Source organism: Lipotes vexillifer, unplaced genomic scaffold, assembly GCF_000442215.2.
Source record: "Lipotes vexillifer unplaced genomic scaffold, Lipotes_vexillifer_v1.1 scaffold1540, whole genome shotgun sequence".
Classification (NCBI taxonomy): Eukaryota; Metazoa; Chordata; class Mammalia; order Artiodactyla; family Lipotidae; genus Lipotes; species Lipotes vexillifer.
In genome coordinates, this window is record NW_006787143.1 from 318,987 (window position 1) to 346,666 (window position 27,680).

The 27,680-nt window shown below is 37.9% G+C and overlaps 1 protein-coding gene across 1 annotated transcript in view; it reads right to left on the reverse strand.

The window, feature by feature from the left end:
• PARD3B (par-3 family cell polarity regulator beta) overlaps window positions 1-27,680 on the reverse strand; it is a gene marked incomplete at its 3' end in the record, with an annotated part of 751,281 nt that overhangs the window by 313,504 nt on the left and 410,097 nt on the right. The window contains exons 6-10 of the mRNA XM_007459885.1: window positions 24,747-24,833; window positions 19,049-19,174; window positions 16,545-16,903; window positions 14,084-14,223; window positions 12,569-12,697 (exon numbers count right to left, since the gene is read on the reverse strand). Of these exons, the coding sequence (XP_007459947.1) occupies window positions 12,569-12,697; window positions 14,084-14,223; window positions 16,545-16,903; window positions 19,049-19,174; window positions 24,747-24,833 (841 nt within the window). The remainder of the gene's footprint in view (window positions 1-12,568; window positions 12,698-14,083; window positions 14,224-16,544; window positions 16,904-19,048; window positions 19,175-24,746; window positions 24,834-27,680) is intronic.

Here is a 27,680-nt window from a genome sequence, read left to right on the forward strand (position 1 = left end):
AGGGAAAGGGGAATGGCTTATAGACTTTTTTATCTCTTGCACTCTATTTGCACTAAGAACTCGATAAAAATGTTGTGAATACAATACAGAAAGATAAGACCCAAGAAGTTAAATGGCCTTTCTAAAAACTCAACCATCCAGTGGAAGCCCTGGGCCAGTAACTGAATCTTACATCCCTGACCAATACTCATTCTGCTATAGAACAGTGTACTCACCAGCTTTCCTAACCCAATGTGAGAGACTGTAATATTGGTCCCAGTGAATTATGCCTTCTTGAAACATGACTACTGCTCTTTCTGTCCAAATGTAGAATCTATCCACCTCTCTTCTGAATCTTGATTGGCCATGTAACTTGCTTTGGCCAAGAGAATGAGGCAGAAGTAACACTGTGCAACTTGCAAGGCTGGGCCTTAAGAACACCTGCATCTTCTGCTTCTGCTGTCTTGAGAATGTCATGTAAGGAAGATGTACTGCCTTCTGGAGGATGAGAAGGCACATGAAGGAGAACCAAAGTGCCCCACCCAACAGCCAGCACCAACTGAAAGCCTTGTACGGGATGCCATCTTGGACTTTCCAGCCCAGTAGATGCTCCAGTTGAATGTACGCTACATGAATAAGCCCAAACACAGAACTTATAAACAAAGACCTTATAAAAGAGGGCTTCAAATAGATCCTAAATTCACATTTGAGGGATTTCCTATGCTATCCCTAGAAATGGCCTTGTTATAGACTTGCAAATTTTGCTGTGATAGCATAAGTAGCCAACAAGAGTATCACTATAACCAAGATGCTTCGTTTCTCTACTCCTTCCTTTTCCTCAGTTTTCCTTCCTGACTTTGGCTCATGCTTCTCCATATTCCTGGAAGTTTTTCTCTCTTTGCTTCTTTGAATTTATCCATGGCCCAACCAAAGTACTACCCCATAAATGAAATTTTTCATGATTTAAAAACCCTTATTAATTTCTTTCTTTTTTAACTTCTAGTTCACTATTAATCTCTCAGCTTCCTCCTTAAATCCGTACACCTATTTCCCTCCCACTAGCTTTCCCCACAGATGATAGGTACTATGCCATATTCTTACCCTGTTTCTCTAACGGTGCTTAGCATTGTCTATAAGCTCCGGTAGTTCAGGGATCACGATTTAGTGCATCTTAGAATACCCAGTGCCTGGTACAACACCTAGCATAAATAAACAGTAAGTATGTGATCAACTGAACCGGAAACAGATGTTCAGTAAATATTTATTGAACAACTGGGTCCTGTTATCATCAATGTAGATCCAGACATAGAGGGAAATGGAGGCCCAAGAAGACAATTCTCCTGAACATCAGTCTCTCTTTGTGTATCATGGATGAGAAGCATTTGATCTCAGGGAGATGGAATGCAAGCAAGTCATGGGTAACGTGCTGTGGTTGGGTGTTTTTGTGTTTTGCCACTTTCTGGTTTTTTGTTTGTTTGTTTCTGTGTGTTTTTCTCCTCCAGCGGGAAGTCAAGGGTCTACAGTTGAAAGATGTAGCTGCTAGGAAGGAGAGAAGAGAGCCCTGTTGAGTCAGGCTGAAAGTCTGTAACACCTGCAGGGTGCTAAGGCTGACAGTTCCATAAACCAGGAGCCAGAGGCACCAATATTTATGCAACAAAGACCAGCAAGGGGAGGCTTTGTTGTTCTTGGGGATGATATATTTCTCCATTCTACCACCACCTTCATCTACCACTTGGCATTTTAATGTAGTTTAACATAATATACTATTACCTTCCTCTTCGTCACCACCTGGCATTTTAATGTAATATAGAAATAAAAATATTCTGCAATTGAGAGATACCATACTAAGTGTTATTTGCTTCCAGAAAGGCAGGATGATAGGTCAGAGCAAGAAAGAAAAGGAGGCAGGGAAAGAAGAGAAAGAGGAAATATAAGAAAATTGAAACAACATTTTAAGCTGTTAAACAATCCTTCCTTAGGTCCTAAGCCTCTAAGAAACGCAAAGAATTAATTACGGAAAGACTCGGTGATAAAAGTCCTTCATATAACTCAGTAAGTGGCCAGGAAACATAATTGAACTCGTTTATAATTGATTATCCTGCCATTGGGGCAGATTTAAAGAAGGGTATACTTAAAGAGACATAACAATATTAAATGTTCTTTTGTCTTCTTAACATTGTGATAAAACATTCTTTTTTAAAGAGAGAACTAAGACTGGGGTGGGGCTTTCTTTAGGCAGCAACAGGAATTGAATAGTACGTGATTTGTACTTGGGCATCTTAATTTAAATAATTCTAATATCTTAAAGAAAAATGCATCTTAACTCCTTCGATGTTTTATTATATCTGACAAGTTCAGTAAAAGGGCACCTATCTACTGGTGCATTATGCATCATATGTTCTGCACACTCATTAAAAATAATGAGAACATATTTAAAAGTCATTGCCCAGAGAATCTTTAGGGACGGGGCATGGGAAGAGGTAAGTGGCAACAGATTGTTACTTAAGTGTCTATCTCTGTTTTATCAGCCCTTAGGGGGAAAAAAAAAAGTAACAATCTTAAGCTGATATTCTTTAACAATAAAGATCACACATTTTCTTGAAAAACAGGCAGATGCAACTTGTTCAAACCTCTCAGTATACTTTCAAAGTGAAATGGACTCTTGCGGCAGTTTCACACGTGTGGTATTTACTTTGATAACAGCTGGAAAAGTCGACCACAACCAATTATGCAAGTACTTTTTTTCCCCTTAATCTTTAAATATCCTTTACAAAATGAACGCATTTCCTTATCTTACAGCGAATGTACCTTAACAAATGTACTGATCACAGGCATCGGGGTAATTAGGCAAATCAAGGTCATCCCCTGAGCTTTGTAACACCTTCTTATCCAGCTGTTCCATATCAACAGCTGGCATGAATTACTGGTAACATTTTGCTAACTGGATAATAAGAAGGATATAGTCTGTGGCTGGTCACAATATTCCTTTTTCTGAGCTGTTTAAACATGTATATTCAGAAAACTCTTCTTTTTTCTAGCCTCCGGAAGCCTAATCACGGCCACAGTGGCCACTAATAAGACATATGTCTTGTGCCATGAGAGTACGGCCAGATCTCATGGCTCTTCATCCTTAACTTTGCAAGAGAATGTAATTAGGCCCCAGTCCTCTGAATGTCAGGAGAGCTTCTTTTCAGCACAGAACACTCCTCCTTGCACCACCTTCCAAATTCCAACAAAACCAGTCTTGTGATGAAACCCATTAAGTATTTTCATTCTGACACCTGGAAGCCATACAACCAGGCAAAATGGCCAGCACTTCCACCATCTGTTTTAATAATGCTGAACCAGAGCATTTATCATCATCGATTTTATCAAGACTAGATTTTGCTGACAAGGGTTCAGTAAAATTCTTTTAGGTATGAGTACTTCCCAGGGAGTAGCAGATGACTATTAATCCCTCAGCCTTGTGGGTTCTTGAATCCATTTTTAAAAATTGGCAGAGATTAAGGGCCTGGTCTTTTAGTACACAGCACAAGTAAGAAGGCATGATGCTTATCTCAGTGAGGTGGAAGTCTTCCTTTAAAAATATTTCTGATTTTGACAAACAGTACAAATCTTGGTACGGGGCAGTATCTCTGTGCCTCATTTTTTGCCACCTTTAAAATGAGATAAATGGGAACAACTAAGCATAGTGGCTCTGTGACAGTACACGAGGATTACTTTCTTAGGAACTTTACAAACTTTGACCTGAATTCAACACAGCAGAATGGGGATGGTAGATTATGGTCCATGCACGGGGCTGGTGGAGGATACCTTACCTGCAGCACACCATGTTGGAGATAAAATAAATTTAACTGCAAACAAATGCCAATAACCCAATCTTCTAAGCTTCCCTAAAAGTACCTCCCTTTGGTATGTCTCTAAATCTACAAGTTACAAGGTGGCACATAACACATTTTGAGCACAATCAAATTGAGTGTGAAAATTTTAAAGCACAATCGAGTTGAGCCTGAAAAAGTCAAGTACAATTGAGTTTGCCTAAATGAATCAGGTGTAATTGAACTGAGTAACTGGATTGCTTTCAGTACTGGCCCTTTGCCAAAATGAGGGGCACGTGGCTAAAGATACGTAACTCAATTGGGCTTGAAATTTTCACTGAATACCTTTTTTTTTTTTTGCGGTACGCGGGCCTCTCACTTTTGTGGCCTCTCCCGCTGCGGAGCACAGGCTCCGGACGCGCAGGCTCAGCGGCCATGGCTCACGGGCCCAGCCACTCCACGGCATGTGGGATCTTCCCGGACCGGGGCACGAACCCGTGTCCCCTGCATCGGCAGGCGGACTCTCAACCACTGCGCCACCAGGGAAGCCCTCACTGAATACTTTTCACAGAGCAAGAAACTGTTTGCAGAACAGAAAGATAAAGTTGAAAACGTGATTATTGAAGCTACTCAGCTATAGGCAGTAAGTTATCCTACAGGCCTTACTACACTCTACAACTAAACCACTATTCCAGTGGTTCTCAAATTTGAGGGAGCATCAGAACTACCTGGAGTGCTTGTTAAAATACATCTTTGAGCTCCACCCCTAGAGTTTCTGGTTTCTTAGTTCTGGAGGGAGCCTGAGAATTTGCATGTTTAACAAGTTCCCAGGTGATGCTATACTGCTGGTGTGAGACCATGTTTTGAGGACCATTGTTCTAACACGTTATTGTAGCCAAGACTGAAACATTTTAAAAGTACTTTAAAATACTTTTAATACTTCAAAAATACCTCTAATGTTTTAAAATACAAGTACTGATACTTATTGTTTTTATATGTCTTTACAAAGAAACTGTACAACTAGACCATGCAAATGTCTTCTTCATAATTTAAACTACCTAAACTCTCATTTACATTTATTTAAAAAAATTCTTTAACAGATCTTTATTGGAGTATAACTGCTTCACAATACTGTTAGTTTCTGTGGTACAACAAAGTGAATCAGCCATATGCATACATATATCCCCATATCCCCCCCTCCCTCTTGCGTCTCTCTCCCACCTTCCTTATCCCACCCCTCTAGGTGGTCCCAAAGCACTGAGCTGATCTCCCTGTGCTATGTGGCTGCTTCCCACTAGCTATCTATTTTACATTTGGTAGTGTACATATGTCGATGCTACTCTCACTTCGCCCCAGCTTCCCCCTCCCACCCTGTGTCCTCAAGTCCATTCTCTATGTCTACATCTTTACATTTAATACTAACTATCCTTACCCTCATTATCTTGTGTGTAATTCAAGTTGCTAGTGCCCGGATATCTAAGGAAATCACTGCATATTTTTTGTTTTAAAATGATTGTAGCAGGATGGATAATGCGTTCAATACAGATTAGGTATAGATCAGGGGTAATAGCTGTTCTAGCAATACCTTTTCAAACTTTCTATATTGTCTACTTTAATAATGCATAGCTTTCCCTTATTCAGTCAACAAACATATACTGAGCACACAGTGTGCACCAGCATGGGAAATAACAGGAGTCAATACTATTCGACACCTACCACGTGTTAGCATCCATGCTCAACTAACTCTCACAACAACCCTACAAGGTAGGTGCTATCATCATCCTTATTTGACAAGTGAAGAAACTGAGGCAGAGAGGTTGAGTAAGATTGTGAAGCAGGGATTCACATTCAGCCCATGAGACTCCCAAACCTAGACTCTTAATTGCTATTTGTCTACAGTTCTTAAGGTGACTCAGAAGCATGGTAAGTTTTGAATATAAATGGAAAACTAAGTGGGGCTCCATAACCCAGACTTGGAAGTTCAAGGAGACTCTGTAAGTAAATGTCTTAAGGAGTTGTACAGTGAGAGGGAAGGGAGGGGGTGTCCTAAGGAGAAGGAAGTCTCACAGCAATTGACTGACAAAGAGAGGGCACTGGTAACATTTTATACAAGTGAAAAAAATGTTTGGAATGGCTAGAGCGCAGGGAGAATGCAAAAATGCTGATGATCACTGGCCATAGACCAGCTTGGGATCCATGAAAGGAACACAATTCTAGGCCAAAAATAATCGTTTTCTTCTCCAAACCTGCCTCTGTGTCTTCTATCTCTAGACAACCAAACTCAAAACTTAGGTAGATTTGATGTACCTCATTCCATTACCCTAACATCTATCAGATGCCAAAGCCAAAGTTTTCTATTTCCATACCCCTCTCTGTTCCCAATGAGTGGGGAAGCCCTAACTGTGCACTTAATCTCTCTCATTTAGATGAGCAATAACGATAACAAGTAACATTTGCTGAATCCCATTCTATGTGCCCTATACATGCATCTCATTTAATGCTAACAAACAGTCTCTAAGGTAGACAAAAATCTGATCCCCATGTTTGTGATGAGTGGGGGCATAGGGAAGTAACTTAACTGCGGCCATTCAGCCAATCAGTAGGAGAGCCAGGATTCAACCCAGGTCTGACTAAATCCAGCTCTTAAGCTCCCCGTCATTACAGTCTAGTGAATTGCAACAGATCCTAGCAGGTATCCTAATACCTTTTCAGCCCTTACAAACAATACTACTCATGATAGCTCCTTGCTCAGTAATCTACCAGGATGGGCTACTTACTATCTCCTTGATGTATTTTGTATTTTCCAGTCTCTGAGTATCTGAAGATGCTATTTCCTTCCCCGCGTAGCTCTGCATTTTGAAATCCTACTCAATCATCAAGATTCTTCTCAAATACCATTAGGTTCTTAAAGGTTTTTTGGTCCCCAACTTTGAATTCCCGTAACACTTTATTTGCATAATTTGATCAACTCATCACTCTTTTTTTCTTTATGGGCTAGAAGCTTCTTGAGGACAGGGACACATCTTGTTGATTCTGGAGGTCATGCTGCAGAGCCTTGACTACTGGTTGAACAGAAATGCAGTAAGAAGGGAACTGAAATTACTGTAGAAAGAGGCAGAAATGGAGATTGTATCTTAGCAAGGACTCCATCTGAAGTCATAGAACTGAGTTACTTGGAGAATCTATAAAATATAGCAATGCATTTTGGTTTTTGCATAATTATTTAAATTCTAAAACATAACTCTTGTATCCTGGTTTAGGTATGAAAATCATTCTGAAACCATCCTTCAATTTCTGCTACTTATCCACAAATAACCACTATAATATTCATTCCTCCTTAAGTGCCTTGGTTAATTAAGCATGGAATCATTTTGAATCAAATAGCCAAAGGGAATAAAATATCAGTTAAATGAGGTTTATCTAAGTTTTCAAACTCAAATTCTTGCATGATTCACGATGTTAAATAATTTGACATTTGAGCTGTGAATTTTTCACTTAGGAAGAAGATAGAGTAAACCGTGAAGGGGTTGGGGCCACGTGTCATTTGCTAAGGTAGTTACCGGGACTGGTGAAACGGTAGTGCTGGAATACACCGATCTCAACAACTATTAAGGGAGCTTCCACATATGCATGCATCAGTTTTTTCTCAGCAAAAGCGATGTTCCTGAGGGAAGGTCAGATCAGCATGACAAACATGGCTAACTTTGGGATCTCAATCATTCCAGGCAGGAGCAACTTGCTTGCTTGAAACATAGGTATTGCCCCTTGCAGAGGCCAGTGCTTAATAGCAGGCAAACCTGGCAGGTAGAAATTATAAATACATTTGAAATTTTCTCAGCTTGTTTTACCCACCAGGGGTTGCTGTGATTTTCAGGATAATTTAAGGATAAGGCAGCAGGTCAGAACATGAAACGTTAAACAGTTTAACAATGAAATGGCAGAATACGTCTTTTTCCCCCGTAAACAAAAGAGGACAGCCACATACATGTACGTGCACGTGCACATACGTGGCAAATAATAAAGTGCTGCTTTCTCTGAAGTCCTTAAAAATGCAGGCATGGAATACATAGAAAACCTTTAGTTTTTCAGAATCTTTTCTGAATGGAAAGAAAGCTTTATCTGACACTTTGCACAAGACAAAAAGAATTTTAGGTATCAGGGATGGAAAAGAACTTGCAGACCATGTCTCTCACAGAACAGACCAAACAAACCACCGAATAAGTAGCATAGTTTTTGTTTCAAGTGCAGGCGCAGACACAGCAGTTTCACCTTCTGATTCTATTACCAGCACTAATCTCAAAGTCCCTTTTGCCAAAATGTTCCTTACGTGAACACCTCTTTAATAAACTCTCACCCAGTAAGGGGATGAGAACATCAAAGGGTCTTCTGGACTGGGATTCTGAAAAGATTACCTTTGAAGCACAGTTCTTTTGGTAAAAATACTAGAAAGAGCTAAATAGTAATGATGTTATTAAATGATGTTATTATATAAATTCCTTTCATTGGATTTTCAACCCAGACTGCCACAGATGGAAAGAAAGTTGGCTAAACGTGCTGCTATACTTGTGATACTAACCAACTACTCAGGAAGGAAGACATGGACCAGCAAATACAAGCATTCAGCACAGTTCTCTGATGTGGCAAGTCAGGAGAAATGACCAGGAAATGGATGCTGAGGCCTTTGGAATGACAGAGGGTCACATTTGAGAGACCATCCTATATTGGGCCTTCCTGTGGAACTGCTGACCACATGCTCCCTTGGCTGTGAGCGTAAAGACTTCACAGGAAGCTAATGATAACAAGGAAGTAAGGAAGATTTAACTGTCAGAAAATAGGCAGAGCAGTGCTGTTAAGAGGGTACAGAGCTCATGAAATAGCACAGCTTAACAAAAGGGAGAGGACAGTTTCTCAGAACAGGAAAGCAATAAACAGTTTGTTTTCTTCAAAGGAGATAGAACAAGACAAAAGCAGGAAGTGCTGTCCTTCCTTCATCCTGCCAGATTTTCAATGGCAAGTCAAGTGTGTGCATCAACCTCAATAAGGGAGAAGAGACCAAAATGATACCACCTTCAATTTTTTGAAGGAAAAATACAAAGATGTATCACGTCGCACACTCTTCTTTATTCTGTGCTTTCAAATAGTCCAGTGCCACACTCTGAGTGTTTCCCACTGAAATAGCCCCATGAATGCCAAATATGACCTCTTTATAAACTTCCTGCAGAGTTCCTGCTATTTAGCATTCAAGACAGGTATTTGGGCTGGAAAAATAATATTATTCCACATTTCTCCAAAACAAAGATTCTGGGTCCACATTACTTCAGTGCTTGTTAGCCTCAAAGGCCCTTGCTTTGCTGTGGTTACAAAGAATATTCCACATATTTGGATAGTAAGAAGTCAAATATTTTTTAAAGAGACTATTTGCCAGAGAATTCTAAGAGAATGGATACTAACCACATGCCCTCCAAATTTTGTATAGCACAGAAAATGAGAACAAAGAATTTATTTTCACTTATAATCTCATAGTCGCACAATTAATTTAATATGCTCCCTGGTGGGCTTGGCCTATGGTATCACTTTCTGGGATAGAAATCCAATTTCACTAAATTATATTAAATGAGAGTGAAATAATATATACAGCCTGCCTGGCTTGTAAATTTGGTGGGTTACACAAATTTTGTCTGTAATTCTGTATTTTGGATACCAGAATACATATTAAAATAATGAAAAAGAAAACAATCAATGTTCAAAATAGTGGTTAATCCCAGGTAAGCCTGCATAAATCTATTTACCCCATAATATCTATACAGTATGGTGTTTACAATACTACAGAAGTGGTAATGTACTAGAAGAAACAAGTATAGCTGACATATTTAGTACTTACAGTTGACCAGAAGCAACACTTAGAGCTTTGCATGCATTATCGCTTTTAATTGTCACAGAAATCTAATGATACAGATGAGGACTGAGCCTCAGAATGATTTTGTGATCGGCTCTGGATCACACAGTAGGTAGTAAGGACAGAAGTTGAGCTTCAGAGACAATAGTAAATGCTAAGAAACCTAGGCATCTAGTTCCTGCTTACTGTGGGCCCATAGACACATGGCCCATGGTTACTCAACCACCCTGAGCCTCTGTTTTCTCAGCTACAAAAGTAGAGCTGGACTCACAGATTCTTTCAGCTCCCTTTAGTCCAAAAATTCTATTATTCCATTTGCTAACTTCTAGGTGTAATTGTCTTTGACTAAAAATGCTTTCAGAGTTTCAAACTTGAATAAGATCAGCAGCCCTTTCCCCCTTACTGGGGGCAGGGGTGGGAGTTGGTGGGGGTAAGGGGGGCTGGGAGAGCTTATAGGAAGAAGGAATTAGCTGTGCAGTTGGGAATTCTAGAGGACATATGGAAAAGGGGTATAACTAACTGTTAGATGGGGAACGAGGGACTCGTGAGTGTTTGAGTTCCTGGCTGGAGCTCTGCTATTGGGTTCCTCCGCATGCCTAGGGGCTGCCTGGAATATTTCTCTCTATATGCAGGATTTTACTCCTCCCAGGTCCACAGTTCAAAAGAATACACAATCAAAACTTCTTTCCTAGTTCTCCCATCCCTGAAACAAGTACCTAGTCCTACTGAGGTTTTCCAACCACTTTTATCACCAGCAACCAACGAATTAAATAAGAAGTGTAAGGGCTTCCTGCTATATATCCATGCTGCCCCCTTTTGTGTTGTTTCTTTTCACTTTGACCCTTGTAGAGAAAGGCCAACGTCTTTGGATAAATAAAAGATTGAGGGAAAGAATCCATCTGAATTTAGAGAAAAAAAACCTAGACTTCGAGTTCTGACAGCATTTCTCTTTAGGAAGAGTCGGGAGCTTCAGTGAGGAGATGAGGCCGTAACTCAAGATTCTGCCTTCCAAAGCGCTGAGTGTGGAGGAGTCCAGTAGCGGAAAGGAGGTGGGGAGTGCATCTCCCCTTCCCTATTTTACCATGGATCTTCTCAAAGCATATAAGAGGACAAGAGGAAAAATGGATAAGATGATGGGAAAGATAACGAAGGATCAAAAGGAAACTCCATGGTACGGAAACATGGAAGGAAGGGGTTCCTTTGGCCAGTACTAAGGAGGGTTAATATATAAGAGAGGAGGTTCAGGAAGGCTGTATATTCAAATATGGATATAAACACATGTAACAGAATATTAGACCCAGAGTAGGTATCTTAGAGGTTGTCTAGTCTGATCACCTTACCAACAGGAGAATTGTTTCTGGAGCATCTTTGACAGATGGTGAGGCAGGTTCTGTTTCAGTATGCTAAATAACCTGTTTCCTTCTTGGACAGCTCCAACAGTTAGAAAGTGCTTGTAACATTATCACTTCCAACTATTTGTTTTGGAACAGGCTCACATAGGACAGGAAATTAGTCTTAATTATTTTTGTATCCCCAGCGCATGCTCAGTAACTTGTTTGGTGGATTAATGCATAAGTAAATTAATGGATATAAACTATCTGAAGAGACAGACTAAAATTTACTTTCCAATCCATACAATAACTCTTTATATATGGGATAGCAATTATCAGTACCGAGCTTTTTTTTTCAAGTTAACTATACTCAATTTTCTCAACACTCACTATTCTGATGATCTAACTCGGGGGAACCTATCATATTACCCATATGTGCCTTTGTCATTTCTTATATAGATTCAAAGGAAATAAAAAACAAAGGGTAATTAGAAGTCCTTTGACCACATCTATTCTACTTTATTATTAGCCATAAAAGTCCTTTGAAGTTTCTAAAGCCTCCTTAAATATTTCAATAATAAATATGTGTTCACTGTAAAAAAAAAAAAAAGAGAGAGAAAATAAAAATCTCTCATAATCCCAACAATCTGAGTGCATCTCCTTCCAGCTTTTTAAAAAAGATTTTTAACGTAATTTGTCATACTGCACATGTCATTTTATACCCAACTTTTTACTTAATAATATCCTATGAACATTTCTCATATTATTACTAATTCCTCACAGAGACCATTTAAGTACTTACTATATTTCATTGGAAAGTGATCCAGTTATTTATTTAACCAGTACCTTCTTGTTGTACCATGCCCAATATATCACTATAATAAATAGGACTGGAGAAAAAAAATCAATATAGAAGAATTTTTTCCACATCTTTGATGATCAGTTTAGGACAAATTGCTAAAAGTATAGTTACTAAGCCAAAGGGTACATTTTTTTTTTTTTAAGGGTACACATTTTTAATAAGACTTGAAATTCTCTTTCTTGAGATGCCTTTCCCAGCCTTCAATACTAGGTTAAATTCCCTTGTTATATATTACTGTAGCACTCTGCAGTTTGCTTCCATAATCTTCATCACCATTTTAAATACTTGGTTATATTTTAATTTCCCTTTGACTGCTAACTGCACTAAGGTAGGGCCATGAACATTTCTGCTGGTTGTTTTGCACGGGGCCTAGCCCATAGCACATACTCAATGTGCATTTTATTTTATCAAATACTGTTAAATTGCCTCCTTGAAGGGTGTTTGAATTCGTACACTTGAAGCACTGTTTGCAGTTACCTACCTCACTGCATCATCACATCACCATCACTAAAACAGTGATACCCCAAATGGGGGCAAAACACTGTCAGTGTGATTCACTTTTTTTTTTTTTTTTTTACAAATGAAGCCCATGACTTAGAACTCATTTCTCAGCTATTATGAATTCACTGAGTGTATTATGTTCTGTACTGAAAATTCAGTAAGACTGTGATCTGAACATTACCAGCTCTCGGGGCAGAAAAGTTCCTTCCTGGCGGGCGATGACCAGTGATGCAGTCTCTCCCTGCTTGGTGCTCCTCAGCATGGCCACGAGCTCTTCCTGAGTTCGTCCAGTGACATCTCTGCCATTTACCTAATGCAGGCAACCATATGAGCAGCCACAATTAAAACACTTGCCATCCCCTTCTGCCCTAGATGGTTTTTGAAAGCAAGCAGCAAATGGGCTCCCATGATCAATGAAGCTCTGGAAAGATGAAAACTGAATACATGAGCCCAAACCAACTATGTTTATGATACTAGCAATATACCAACCATCATTATTGTGGTGCTGGACAGTCTCAGACATTCAGTAATTGGCATCAGCAGTTTTTCCTAAGACATCACATTCTTAGCAAGGACAAATCAAACTGACAGATACCAGAGAATGATTCCTCAAGTAGGAAGGAAGCTGATTTCAAATGCTTAGCTGTTACCATTCTCTGCCGAATACCAATAGGAGAAATGGACCGTTATCACACAGTAAATTCTTGAGGCATAAGTTTTTTTGTTATAATTCTAGAATTTTCCATGTTTAGAAAATTATAGTCATCAGCTTACCATAGATTATTGGAGATTGCAATTTGGAGCTACATTAGTCATTTGGCCCATTTTCTATCATGATCTAGAACTATATAAAAAGCTATAGTGGGCTTCCCTGGTGGTGTAGTGGTTGAGAGTCTGCCTGCCAATGCAGGGGACAGGGGTTCGTGCCCCGGTCCGGGAAGATCCCACATGCCGCGGAGCGGCTAGGCCCGTGAGCCATGGCCGCTGAGCCTGTGTGCGTCCGGAGCCTGTGCTGCGCAACGGGAGAGGCCACGGCAGTGAGAGGCCCGCGTACCGCCAAAAACTAAGATATATTTTTCTTTTTCTTTAAAAAAAAAAAAAAAAAAAAAAAAAAAAAAAAAAAAAAGCTATAGTGCTACTTTCATGCCATGAGAAAGTTCAATGGAACCAGCCAGTTTCAACGAATATGATTTCTTGAAAGGTAAATTGACAGTATATATTTAGCCAAAAAGATGATGCTATCAAACAAAAATAAATGACAAAAAAAAAAAAAGCCTCTTGCTTTGGGTATTCCAAATACTTCTCTATATGCATAGACCAACCTGAGACAGGCAGACCCACTCTTGGAGAAGTTCAAGGAAACTGTTACAAGGGCTTGGGTGCAACTTTGAAATCCTTAGCCCTAATTGAATATATGATGAACTCGTGGATTTGATCCAAATTCCCCAGGGACTCTAAGAGGCGGAAGTAAGAAAGAGGAGATAGGGAAAGCTTTTCAATATTATTTGGCCCCATATCATTGTCCTTACTGAGGACTTACAAGGTAGGCTATTTGTTAACCAGTTTTCTAATTAAAGTCCTTTTCTTGTCTATAAGTACAGTTTTCAACATACTGAATTCAAAATTTAATACATTTTACATACTTATTTCAAACACCAAGGAAGATTTTATTGAAGATATTCATTCTAATTCTTACCTCCAAAATTCTGTCCCCTGATTGTAGGCGGCCATCTTTTATTGCTGCTCCCTTTGGTAAAATGTTTTTTACAAAAATGGGACCAGGACCATGTATGGAAGAATCTCTGGTAACCACAGTGAAACCAAGTCCTTCAGGTCCTAGTATATAAGACCAGGAAAACGCATGGTCACCTTCAGCAGGCGTAATTAGACTAATGCAGAATAAGTGAAATATTGACATTCCAGTCAATATTTTAAATATGCTTCAGTTTTTCTGGTTTTAAATACAGATTACAGCTCCTTACAGGCCATGACTGTATCACAGTGAATTTAGGGCCAGTGTAGATATATAACACTTTTGTTTACTAAGGTCCTAGAAGAAACACCACATGTTATCCATATACCTGGGAGATTGATTTCTCAGTAAACCATGACCTGACTTCATACTTTCCTGAGAAGCAAGAGGCCATCTGACATGTCAGGCTTTCAATCAACTAGCCAGCCTGTGGTTCCCCCTCCTGCTGAGTCTCCATTCCTTGTGTACTGCATCCCACTGTCCCATCACTCGTTCCTGTTACCCCGTCCCGTTCTCTTGCATCTCCAGTTTCTCTCTTTGAGTTTATGTCTTTTTTCACTCTATGTGAAGACATGCTTAGATTTCTCTACCCTAAAGAATCCTTACATCAATCCTACTGCTTCTTCAGTCTTCCATCACCAACTACCTACCCATGACCATATCCAGTCATTTTTCCTATTCTGATCTTTCCCCTTTTCTAGGTTTGACACTTCTCACCAACCATTTTCTTGAAATTAACTCCCCCCTTGGTATTCATGTTTTTAGTTTCTGATTATTTTCCTGCCTCTCTGATCACAACATGTCTGTCTCTTTCTCTTACCCATCGTTCTCCCACATAAACATAGATGTTCCCCAAGGATCTGGAACAATTTGTCCTCTAGACTTGCCTGGCATGCTCCTGGCTCCAACTACCATCTCCCTACAGATGACACTTACATCACTTTGTTTGTCTCTTATCTCTCTGGTGTCAGTCTCCAGGATATTACCATGCGCGTTCTTTCACAAGCATTTTAAACTTCACTATGAACTTCCTTCTCCAACCCAGATCCTTGCCTTTTCTACTTAAAATTCTAATTTCTTGTAATGGTATCTCCATTGTGCAAGCCACCCTGGCTGAAAACCTCAGCAATAACAGTAATTCCTCTCTCTTCCTGCCTACATCCAGTCAGCAATTTAGGCATACATATTATATTCAGACAGACAACATACACCCTTGACTGATCCTTGCTGTATGCTCTCTTCTTCAGAATATCTTTTTCTGTCAGATTAATCTTCCCAAAACACAGCTGTGGGATGTAATATTCTTTATTTTTGCATTCAAGGCTTTCTGATGGATTTTTAAGGTCACGTTCTGTGTCTGATTTATCTATTCTCAAAGCACTCAACCCCATGTCTTAGACATAGCTGCACAATTTGTATGAAAAGCACAAGTGATACATTTACATAAAAAGCCTAATTGTGCCTCCTATTGATACATTTTCTTCCCAGTATAGAATTCTTATAGGAGGACAAAATTTTGACCAGAGGGTTTTTCAGAATAATCTCTATATCCCAATTAAAGGTACATGTAATTTGCTTTAGATATATGTGAATAAGTATTCTAAAACTACCTTGTGATCATTACATTTCCTATTAATTCAGACAAGAATCCATAAAATCTTGGTTTCTTTTGAATGGAGTCTTGAAAATCACAGTGGGTTGCAGAGGGTTGCAGTGGGGGAAGGGATTATCAGGAGAAGTTAAAAAATAAAAAAAAGCGCAGAAATTCATGAATGTGTATGTGTGTATGTATAATATTGCATAAATATCTATGAACACACATGATCTAGTCTTATTGATCTGGGCTGCAAATGGATGAAAAAGTTGAAAAAGATGAAGAAAAAAGGTTATACATGCTTTTGAAATTAAGAATACTTGAAAAATTATTTGCATTGTTGAATTAGTGAAATTAATAATTACTACATATTTGCTGAGGAATAATTTTTTGCTGGTATAAAACTATCTTAGACAACCAGAAACAATATATTGGCTTTTCGGACTTGGACTAAAGGATGCTTCAAAAATCACTAATCTTGCTTAAAACAGACAACTGAATTTCAGTGCCTATTTAGTATTAAGTTGTGATACAATAAAACTCTGTTCCTACCAAGTTTGTAATGGTTCTTTCTATTTCACAGCAGGTCTTTATAATTTTCTTGCTTCAGATAATTTACACTCTCCAGAAAAAAGAATAAGAAAGTACTATGAGTTTAAGAAATTTAAGTTACTGCAGTATACACTTAAATCTATTCTTTGATTCAATTAAATGAAGGGAGAATTAACAAAATTAGCCTTAATGCATTTCTCTTAACCAATTTTACATGTTACAATAATAGAATGCTATTAAGCATAATTTAATAATTACCTTTCTTTAGGTCAATCTTAATTTTCTTTGCATTTTTCTTGCTGCCAAACCCCATGAGCGGGGAGAGTGAGGGAGAGGATGGCTTTCTACCTAGTCTTGGTACTCGGGGGCTCTTGCTTTGCTGCAGGGAAGTTGATGCATCTTCTTCAGGACTGCTTGTTCCTGTGAGATTTACTGTCTTTATTCCTGATTTTCCATGGACAGGAGGTGGCACCTTTGTTCTCAAAACGCCGTCATTGTTACCAAAAATGTTAAGAGGTCCACTGACTGATTTTTCATACTCTTCCCGGTTTTGAGGTGGAAGCACATGAAGCAGCACACTTGGAGATTTCATTGCCTGACGGAAGACGTCCTGAGCCCTTGAAAGACAGTGAACATAGAATGATACCACTTCCTAGCATGCCATCCAAAGCGCCCAGCCTCACGGCTACAGGAACATAAGCACAGGAGATACTATCACTATTACTACCAATATGACTTTGCTAACTAAATGCTAGTTACCATGTATGGCCTGCCCATTAGGTGCCACCACACTGGGCTACATGTGCATTATCGACATGCACGATTCTCTCATTTAACCTTTTTAACAACCATGTTAAGTAAGTATAATTAGCTCTCATTTTGCAAAATGAAGAAGTGGAGGCTCAGAGAGCTTAAGTAACTTGTCCAATGACCCACAGCTTCTAAGCATTTCTAAATCTGAAATTCTATCCAGAAGTATTTACTGAAGTAAATATAAAAGCAAGCTCTAATTTTAAATGGAACAAACATCTTTCATAGTCTCCGTCAGATTATCATTTGGTTTCCTTTTAAGACTTTAATCTAAAGTACAGGTCTTTCCTAATGTGGGTTGTGTTGCAGAAGCCCAATTCTGACACAAACATTTCCTCATGGAGACGTTTGGTAGGTACGTTGGCTGTGTCAAATATCACAGTGGACTGGCAATCCAAAATGCACCCTCGCTGCTATTCTATTATAGAGTCCCTAATGTTTTTACTTTTTTTGTCTTAGCGCTTTGTGCTTTTCCTCAAAGTTTCCTACTACTTTTTCTTTCCTTCTTCCTTATGTCTCCTTATACCTTATGATTAGGTAAAACAACTCTCTTCCCCAGCTTTCTTGCCAATGAGATGAAAGGTTAGAGAAAATCTGGCTCATCTGGGAGACAGAAACTTTTTTGTTCTACTGTTTCTCTTTCCTATTTCTTAAAACTCAGAAGTGATGGAGGGAACTCCAGCAGCCATCTTGTGACCACGAGACAGCTTAAAGCTAGCATCCTCATAAGAAGGATGGCAAAGCAGAAAGATGGAGGATGCCTGACTCACTGATGATGGTGGACCCTCCATTCCAACTCTGGACTGCCATCTCCACACTTATTTGTCCTTAGAAAAGGTAAATTTCGTTTACGCTACCTTTATTTCAGGTCTCTGTTATGAGCAGCCACACCAAATAATAATTAATCATAATTCCAACTGCCGTCTGAGCTCCCCCTCACTTTATTCATGAAGACCTTACAATGTTAGGGGAGGAGGGAGAAGACTTCACATAGGTAGCCCAGCTCCTCTGGTCAGCTCCTTGACGAGGAGTCAATTTCTACTCCACATTGAATTTTTATAAGCCTTGATTTCTACCTCTATAATATAGGGAGAATAATGTCTGCCTTGCATTCCTATTAAGTCCTGGTAACAAGCACAGTGATATATAAAAATAATATCATTATTGATAATACTTATAATTTTGCCTATTATTCATTATTTTTAGAAATACACTCTTAAGGCTTCATTTTCTTCCATGCTTAAGCAGCTACAGCACTGCCCCTCCACCCAACACAATACTGGCAACTAATGGTCACAGAGAAGATATATTATGATATATTATGTTTTGTTGAAACGAGAGGTTGGTGATCATTACTAAAGAGTATTCGTGATTATTCCCTTGTTCCACTGTAATGCCAATATACATATAAAAAAGCATATGCAGACCGCTGCATACTTTAATTCTTAGGTACAAAGACCTATTGCTGTAACATTTTCACATGCAGAGAAAGAATTTCTTGAGGGAGAGTATTTTAACTTTTTTTTCCATTTGTTTCTATTATTCAGGGAGTCTTCACAGTCATCTCTCACAGATATTTAGTTTAAGGAAGACTACTGGCACCAAGTAAGTTAATTAATAAGCCGAACTAATAGTCTGTGAAGAGTTCTTAAATACCAGTCTAACTGACCTGTATCCCAAGAAAAACAAACCCATCTATCGATGCCCCAGAAAGACAGCCAGGCAGAAGGTTTGCTCTGTTCTGCAGTTTGCCCTTCTCAGGGCTGTCAGGGACATTTGCAGCCCACCTCTGAGTATGCTAAAACACAGGACATATTTGAAAATAGATGTTCTGGGGCCAAAGGGAACTTACCAGAAGTTCTACCTACATTTTTGATCATAATGAGCTCAGTAATGATCATAAGCATTCTAGGAATCAATAAAGTAAATAAAACAATGAAAAAAATGCTTACTGAGCAAAGGTTTTGTCTACGAGGTCCACGCTGTTGATTTTTACAATACATTCATTTTCGTGAAACAGTCCTTCCCGCTTGGACCTGCTGTTTTCTTCAATGCCACGGATGAAGAGCCCTAGAATCCTAAATGCAACACTTCAGTTGAAAGAGAATGACTGAATAACCTGCGAGTTGTTTCTCCATTTGTAACTGTTCAGAAATAAATATTGGTTTCTATTTATGAAAGGAAGTATGCTTTATATTCAGGCAACTGTTATTTAAATCCTTAGTAAACAAACAAACAAAACAACACACTCGCACACATGAGTCACTAAAGAGAAGCCCTTCAAGACACATATACGTAAACACCAGCCCAGAGCACAATGACCTACAATCCCGTTTCTCATGCTTGTAGGTAACTTAGAAAAGGCTCGTGTTGCTCAGTAGAGTTCAGGACACAGAGGACTCGTGGTTTCGAGAGGGCTTCACAGAAGGGCTGACTGTAATGAGTAAGTTTGAGTTGGTGCCCAGGGGGCAGCTTGATGTCTGATAATGGGAGAGGATTAGGTATTCACAGTAACTTTTTTGCAGTCTTCCCACCTCTTCCAATAATATGCATTTGAAGAAGCAAATGTTTAGCAGAGATCATATTACTCAGTTTAGAAGGAAGTTCGGTCCCATTTGTTAGTGCCACTGAATCAAGTGTGTGTTGAGTGTTCTCTATGCACTTCTGATGGAAGAATATGAGACAGGGCTGTAGGACCAGGACAGTGGCTCAGCACAGGCTTGGAGTACAGGAGAAATGAAAAAACTGGAGCTGTAAGCCTAAGAGTTTTCATAGAAGGATTTGGGAAGAAAGTGGGATGTAAAGTGGATCAGAAGAATGAGTGGGATTTGGATAGGAGGAGAGAGAGAATACACACAGAGGCAGGAACGAGCAGGTGTGTGTAAGGGGAGCAGGGTGGGAGCTCACACTGGATGTGGAGGCCAGTGCCACGTGAAGGGGCCTTGAACACCAGCTGATGGACGGATGTGATGAGGCTGGAGTAATACTCATGCCACTCACTGCTTCTGAGCGAGATGGTGGCCGGATGAAATCAGGGCTTTGGGAAGAGTTGTCTGAAATTTCAACCAGGAAGAGTCTGGATTCAGAGAGCATCCCCTGAACCTCCTGGTGCTTCGGGGCTGTGGCTTAGAGTCAGGAGGGGAAGGGGTTGGAGAAAAAGGAAAGGAGAAAGAAAGCTACAGCAATAAAAAGAATTCAACTGTGTGCGTATGCACTTGCACGCACCTATTACATATTGGTAGTATTTGAACTGAAAACTAAAAGAAATCAAACTTGTGTATACTTTAGCCATTTCTCACGTGAGGGATTTCCCTGTTCCTTGCGGCATGTCAGGGTCCCAGGTGTCTCAGGTTAAAACAGACAGATACATCCTCCAAGAGGAGTCTGCTAGATGTGGAGAAATCACCACCTCCTCTTCCCTCATCCTCTTGTTTTCCTACTTTGTCACCCTCTTTCATTTAGGGGCCTGAGGTGCTATTACGTAGTCCCTTTGCATTAAGTCTCGAATCTAAATAAAACATGAGCACATTTTGTGCGCGCATAATAGCGACCGCCATTAAAAAGGGGAGTCTCTAATGAAAGTGGAAGACAAAACCATCTTCCCGTTTGGAGCTGCCACAAAGTGGGACCTCGGCCTCCAGGGCCTCAGTTCATCTGATGAGCTCACATCATCTCAAGACAGCCGGAGGAGAGGCACATGCAGGGCTATTTAGATCTCTACTTTAAATAAGTTAAATGAACACAGTACGCTGACGCAGGGGACAGCAGAGCAAATAGTCATGCCACCTATTGTGGGGAAAGCTCAGGGTCACAGGCCAAGTGTGCAGTGATGCTTCATTTCCTAGTTCTAGTAGGTTAGTAAATTAATCATCTTCTGGGTGGAAGAGAATAAGGGCCAAAGCTACTATTTGATAAAGGATCTGAGATTTAAATTAATATATTTAAAGTACTAATCCCACCTTAATCTCATAACATAATATTAAAAATTGAACTATTTGACATGTCAAAAAAAAAAAAAAAAAGGAAAGAAATAGAATAAAATACTGTTTCTCTCCTAAACTGAACAACTCTCTAATAGTTCACATTTTGGATTTTTGTTATGGTGGATTCACAATAACATGACCCATTAGGAGGCTCACATGTGGTTATAAACTAGTTTATGTAAGCGATATTTTCTTAACAAGCATTCAAGTCTTCCTTTAATTTAATTCAGTACATCATCAGTCATGTAATGTTACTCCCTAGGATTTAATTTCACATTTTGGGAGATGAATTAATTCTTTCAGGCCACTGGGTTGCAATTTAGCTGGCATATTACAGCTGGAGTATGCTATGTGAACCTCACTCAACTAAATAACCTAACTTTCCATGAAAAATTTATTGACAGAATAAGCCCAACTGTAAAACCCATGTGTCAGAGGTAATTTTGGTAAAATGTAAAACTAACTGATTTTATTAGTTTGTTCCCTGGCAACAAACCACTCCTGCCTTCTTTATTCTATGGAAGGGATGGATTCCTTACAGTTTGATTTCATCCAGACCAGTATGAGAAGGCTCAGAAAAGAGTCCCTCTTTATTCTCTTTGCCCCAAATGGGTGAGCTGTGGATAGCTATCTCGTTTGGGACCAAGGCTCTCAGGATTTAAAAATTAATGCCGTCAATGAGTTATAGGCCGAAATGAACCAGTTACTTTGCATTAAGAAGCAGTGATAAAGGAGGCCGAAACCCACAGCCCCGCAGAGTAAGAGGGGTAACAATTGCTTCTTGCCCTTCTAATGATCATTTAGGCACAAACCTATGCCCTGCTGGCCTCCTCCTTTCTTCCCACTGTATCACACTGCCTAGGCCGCTCATCCGCTTAGAATTTTTACCTAAACATCTCCTCTGCTCACATTATATATCACTCTTCACCCATTCCTTCCTTCTTCTGCCTCATATTCAGCTGTCTTTACTATGAAACAGGTATATTATGCTATCTTTATTTACTGACAATTAGATTTTATGCTTTAATTCTAAAATAAAACTATATATTTTTTTTTTGAAAAAAAAAATGAATGAAATTAAGTTGCTTTTTACTTTCAGGGACTCTTGTTTTGTTTTTTCTTGCATTTTTGTTTTTATTGTGCAAGCCAATGGTCCTCCATACAAGCAGCATTCTGCACCCCAATGAAACCACTGAGGCCTTATTTAGTACAGCAGCCAGTGTGTTGTACTCGGGGTGTTCTAACTTTGATTAGGGATCTTAATTCTACAACAGGTGTGGCTCTATTTTTGTAAAAGAAAAAAATTAAAAAGAAATTGAAGGCAGAGCGAATTACAGTAGTCTTAGTAAATAATTAAATGTAAATTCTAATTTAAAATAATGACACAAACCAATAAATGGAAGGAAATGAAGAACTAAGTCTACCACTATGACCTTAACTCCCCCCATCCCCCGTGCTCACACAGGGCAACCATATGGCATGATAAAGTCAGACACTTGTCTGACACACTCTGTATGCAGTTGCTTCTAGACACATGGGTTGAGTTAAGTGTGCTGTTTCAGCCTGTACTCATTACTTCTTAACTTTTATTGGCTCATGTCTCCACTTCCATATTATTTTTTATGTTTTTTAATTAAATTTCCTTTCTATAATACCAGTGGATAGCAAAAAGTACACACACACACACACACACACACACACACACAAACTATGTCACCAATTTACTGAACAGTTGACCATGAACTTATAAAAGTTCATTTCTAAACAAAGTTTTTCTGTTTTAGCCAAAATACATTTGTATGTTGTGTGTTTCACAAGGAGCATTCACATTTTTAATGTGGTTTAATCCCTACAACCTTGATGTGAGGTAGGTATTCACAAGAGGCAAATTTAGGGGACTCACTCAAGGTTATACAAAAGAGAACAGTGAGATTCAAGTCCAATTGTTCCAAATCCGAGTCCAATACTTTTTCCTATTCTATAAAGCTTATGCTAGAAATCAGAACTAGGAAGGATCAGGGGGTAAATCAATGCATTCTAGTGCGTTTTCCTCATTTGAAGTGAGAGAAGGTGATTTTTGGTCTATAGCGTCAACTTGTTTTCTGAACAATTGAAAATGATGTAGGGTGACTGTCATGTTGTATATTTCTTCATGTTTTGAAAATTGGAATGATCTTGTGGTCTATTCCAGCTTCATTAAGCTAAAGGGCCTAGTAATTTAGCCACACTGGTATTTCACAAAGCTCTACCAGTACACTTCTGACAAAAGCCATTAGAATTCCTCGTGACAAGTGGGTAAATACTCTCCCTGTCTATCAAAAACAACCTCAGCTTGTCCTGTGCCATAACCCATAACATTTATAAACATGCTTATTAACACATACAGGAAATGAGACAATAAGAGCCACTAGCTTTTCAGTTCATTTCTTTTCAGGGGACATTCATTCCAGCAAGAGCTTGGCATCAGATGTTATTTGCTAAAGAAGGTGATGACTTAGCAATTACAGGTAGCAGATGGCTACCTACTGAAAATGATGCCAACCAAAATATCATGACTAAATCTGTTCTTCCCGCTGTATGGCAGACCAAATTGAATAAATATTCAGAACCAGTAAATAAATACTATATAAGCTTTGGGGAAAGTTTTGTTCTAAAAAGAGCAAGGGAGTGAGGTCAAGTCAAGATATCTGGATTTTGTGTGACCTTGAGAAAAATCAACGGACTTTTCTGGTCTTTGATCACCTAAGCTAAAATCAGGTATTTTGCCTTTTCAATGATATATTTAATTTAAGAAAATAAATTTAGCAAATTAATTAAAATCATATCATATGGGTGAGAAATTCATTTTCTTTAAGTTTCTGACAGGCTTTGCCTGTGTCAATCTAGTGCAAAAGGTAGTCATCCTATTGAAAAGTATTATAATAACGTAATATCTAATACTAGTTTTGTAAGGTTGTTATAATAGTACTAATATTAACTCTCAGGCACACACTTTAATTCCCATCAGTAAAACAAGTTTTACAGCCAGGTAAGTAGACACAAATTTCAAGAGATGGTGATGCAATCTAAATTACCATTTACCAGCATGGATTTAGAAATATAATGTCTTTAAAATTTCAAAAGGATGCGATAAATTATTTTTAATTGGTTATAGTTTATTTTAGAACAAAATAAATAGAATAATGGCATTTTGCTACTATAGCTAAAATCAAAACATATTTAGCTTCTGACATAACTACTTATAATATTATAATATTTATTATCCTAAGTTCTGTAAACCTGAGGCATATCAAGAAATATCCATTTGGAATTACTGTATTTCATTTAAGTGTATTTTTGAAAATTAAAAAATTCAGTTGCTATATTTCTCTAACAATATGTTAAAGTCTTTCCACGATTTCTGTCTATGTGTCACTGATAAGAATACTTTAATAAAGTACTTCTTAATTAATTGTAAATGCAGAAGCCATGATTTCTTTTCCATCGTATCCTAGAAGTGATGTTATTTTGTTTCTAACACATAAGTGGCCAACAGAAGTATATCTTGAGGTGTCTATCTAAATAACAGAGACATACACTTAATCCTCTTCTAAAAATTGTTTGGGAAAATGAGCTCAAGTCAAGTTTTTCATTAGTATGAGCTTCTGGTATAAGGAAAACATCTTACCTTCCACTCAGAGATGAAAAGAAAGGTACTACATGTATTCCCAAGGGGCCTCCTTCCCCAGAAATCTCCACTGTTCTTGTCATATTACTGGGACAGAAAAAAAAAATAAGAGCACAAATGAGTCCCTGCTAAAAAAACAAAAACAAAAAAAATCAGATGTGGCATATTAAAAAGAAAAACAACAAAAAACTTAGGATTAAAACAACTACTGTAAATTCAACAGCAGAGATGAAATCAAAGGAGTACATGATTTGCTGGTATGTTCAGAAGATCCAGGAAATAAAATGTTTAAAAGACTATCTGATTTCTTATTTTTTTCCTAGAAGAGGAAAAAATGGAAATGACTACGTACAAAAATAACTTCCTACTTAACTTAATCTGCATAAATCAACATATTTAAAAAGGATGTACACAAAAATGAAATTTCTCTCCATTGAGACACACTTGAAAATTACTGAATAGATGATAAAATACATTGAATTAAGCATATCTATGCTTAAAACATAAAGGAGGATTCTTCCTCCAGAACAGAGGAAAACTGAAATAAAACACATTTTTATTAGAAAAAGCACATAATTACATTTTAAACAACTGTGAAGCCAAAGTTGGTAATACATATGGGCATGTTCGGAGCATTATAAATCAAAACTAAAACTTGCCTTTCAATAAGGCATCAGTTGTATTCAATGGAACAATTCCAAATTTTCACCTCTCAGCTTTTTTTTTTTTTAGACGTAGGAAAAGAAGTTGAAAAGCCTGGAGAAAATGTATTACAGAAAGAAATGGAAAGCCTGACCTGTCTAACCTACTCCAGATTAAGGAAAGGATGAGCTAGAAACATTAATGGATAGTGTGTATGACTGAAATATACAAGGCACTGGGAGCTTTGGAGTAATGGAAAGTGGAACTAACAAGTTTTTATAAAGATGAAAAATAATAACCATGAACAATTATTGGCTCCTTTAATCTCAGAGAGAGAAAATAAAATTGTCAGAGGAAAAATGATAAAGTTGAAGCAAACATCCCCATTATGGAAATTGTAGGCAGGTCTCTATTGTTTCCTATTTACATGAAAATGACCTGAAACTAGATGTCAAATTAAGAGCTACAGCTGCTACAAATACATTTCTTCTCCAAATTGAAAATGGGAAATTGAGAACAGCATTAAGAAAGCAAAATGCCTAATGAATTCACTCTGCATGAAGTACTCCCTAAATTATCAGCAATCTAAAATAAATATATTAAATATATTCTCATCAGTGGATTAGGCTTATTTTTAATGTGTTTTCATTGCAAACCTATTATCATTAAGAACTGCAAAAAAGAGCATGTTAGTTTCCAACATTTATGGAAAGGGATGGAATTTCAAAACTGATAGTAAATTTCAAATGAGTTTTGCTCAGATACTGCTGATGTATTTAAACTTTGTTCAGTCAAGCAGGTTATATCAGAAGCCTGGAATAAAAGAAATAAAATAAATCTTAGAGTGCTAACATCAAGGGATAAAGTAGATTCTTCTCTATACTTTCTGTGTAAGCATAGGCACTATATGAATATATGCATATGATCTCCTAAATATAGGTATGCATTATAAGTCTTGAATATAAAATATTTGATGGGAAGAGAAAGTTGTGTAGCTTTCAATGGACCGCAAAGAAATAACTTTTATATAACAGATTTATAGTGCATTCGTAGGTATCTGAGGAAGACTAAACCCAAAGCATACACATTCTAGGGTTATGATACTATTGTAAAGACTTCTAAAAACAGAGACGAAAATTTTAACCACTGAAACTTTATTATCTCTACCTTTATAACATAATTTTATAGTTTTACACTTAGAGCATAACACAAATCTTTCCTAATAAATGTATTAAATATCCACATGCTGATAGCGTTCATATGTATTATATAGATGCTTTTGGACTATAAGTGTTTAGTCTAGACAACAAGATTTCAGCTTAAAAAATTTTAGAATGGCTTTATGGATTCTTTTTTCTAGTTTGCAAGTATTTCTTTATCCCACTCAAAACCTCTCCTATAAAACATAATAAATTCTATGTATCATACTGACACCTACACTTTAGTAATCATCAAACTTGTATTTTTACATTTACTTAAAAGTAAATCACAAAATTTGTTAAAGTAATCAATCTTATTTCAAAACACTAAAACTTTGTTGGAGGATGCAGTATTAAGGTTTATTTCAACTTTATAAGATTCCCTTTTTCAGTATTTCAGAATAAACTTTTATGCTATCTTTATACATGATAGTCACTATTTTTTGGCTAGAATGATATTTCACAAATGTTAAATTACTATCACAAAAATATTACTATCCCAGAAAAAGCAGCATAAAACACTTTCAATTTTGTTGACTGTTAAATGCAGATACTTAGAGAATTAGCTCTATTAGATCTACAGACAAGCATTACAAGTTTTACACAGACTATGTTTTACCATGCTCTTTATTAATTGTTATCCATTATTTGTTTCAAGATGGAAAGAAAAGCATTTGAAAAAGGAAACTCATAGACCAGTCCATCTTTTAAAATTTATTTTAAAAGGGAAAAACACTACTCAGTGTTTCACATACTTGATGGAGTTCTGTGGAAATCCCTGTATATATACCCTCATGGAAGATAAACATAGCAAGGAGGGCTAGACACAATTACTTGAATACACATCTCATAAAATGAGATTTCACTAAGATGTGAAAATATGCTATCAATGTTATTTGTTTAGGCAAACAGCACAGTAGAGTTCAAGGACCGGTGAGCAGGGTATGCACATTTATGTTTTGGAGGCAGACTGAGAATGGAAAATGTAGAGAATGAGGTGAGAAGGCTATTCTAGCAGTGGAAAGAAAAAGGGATTGGCAGCTACTTGTGAAAAACAGATAAAAAATGAATTGCAGGGCAAAGGAAAAGTATT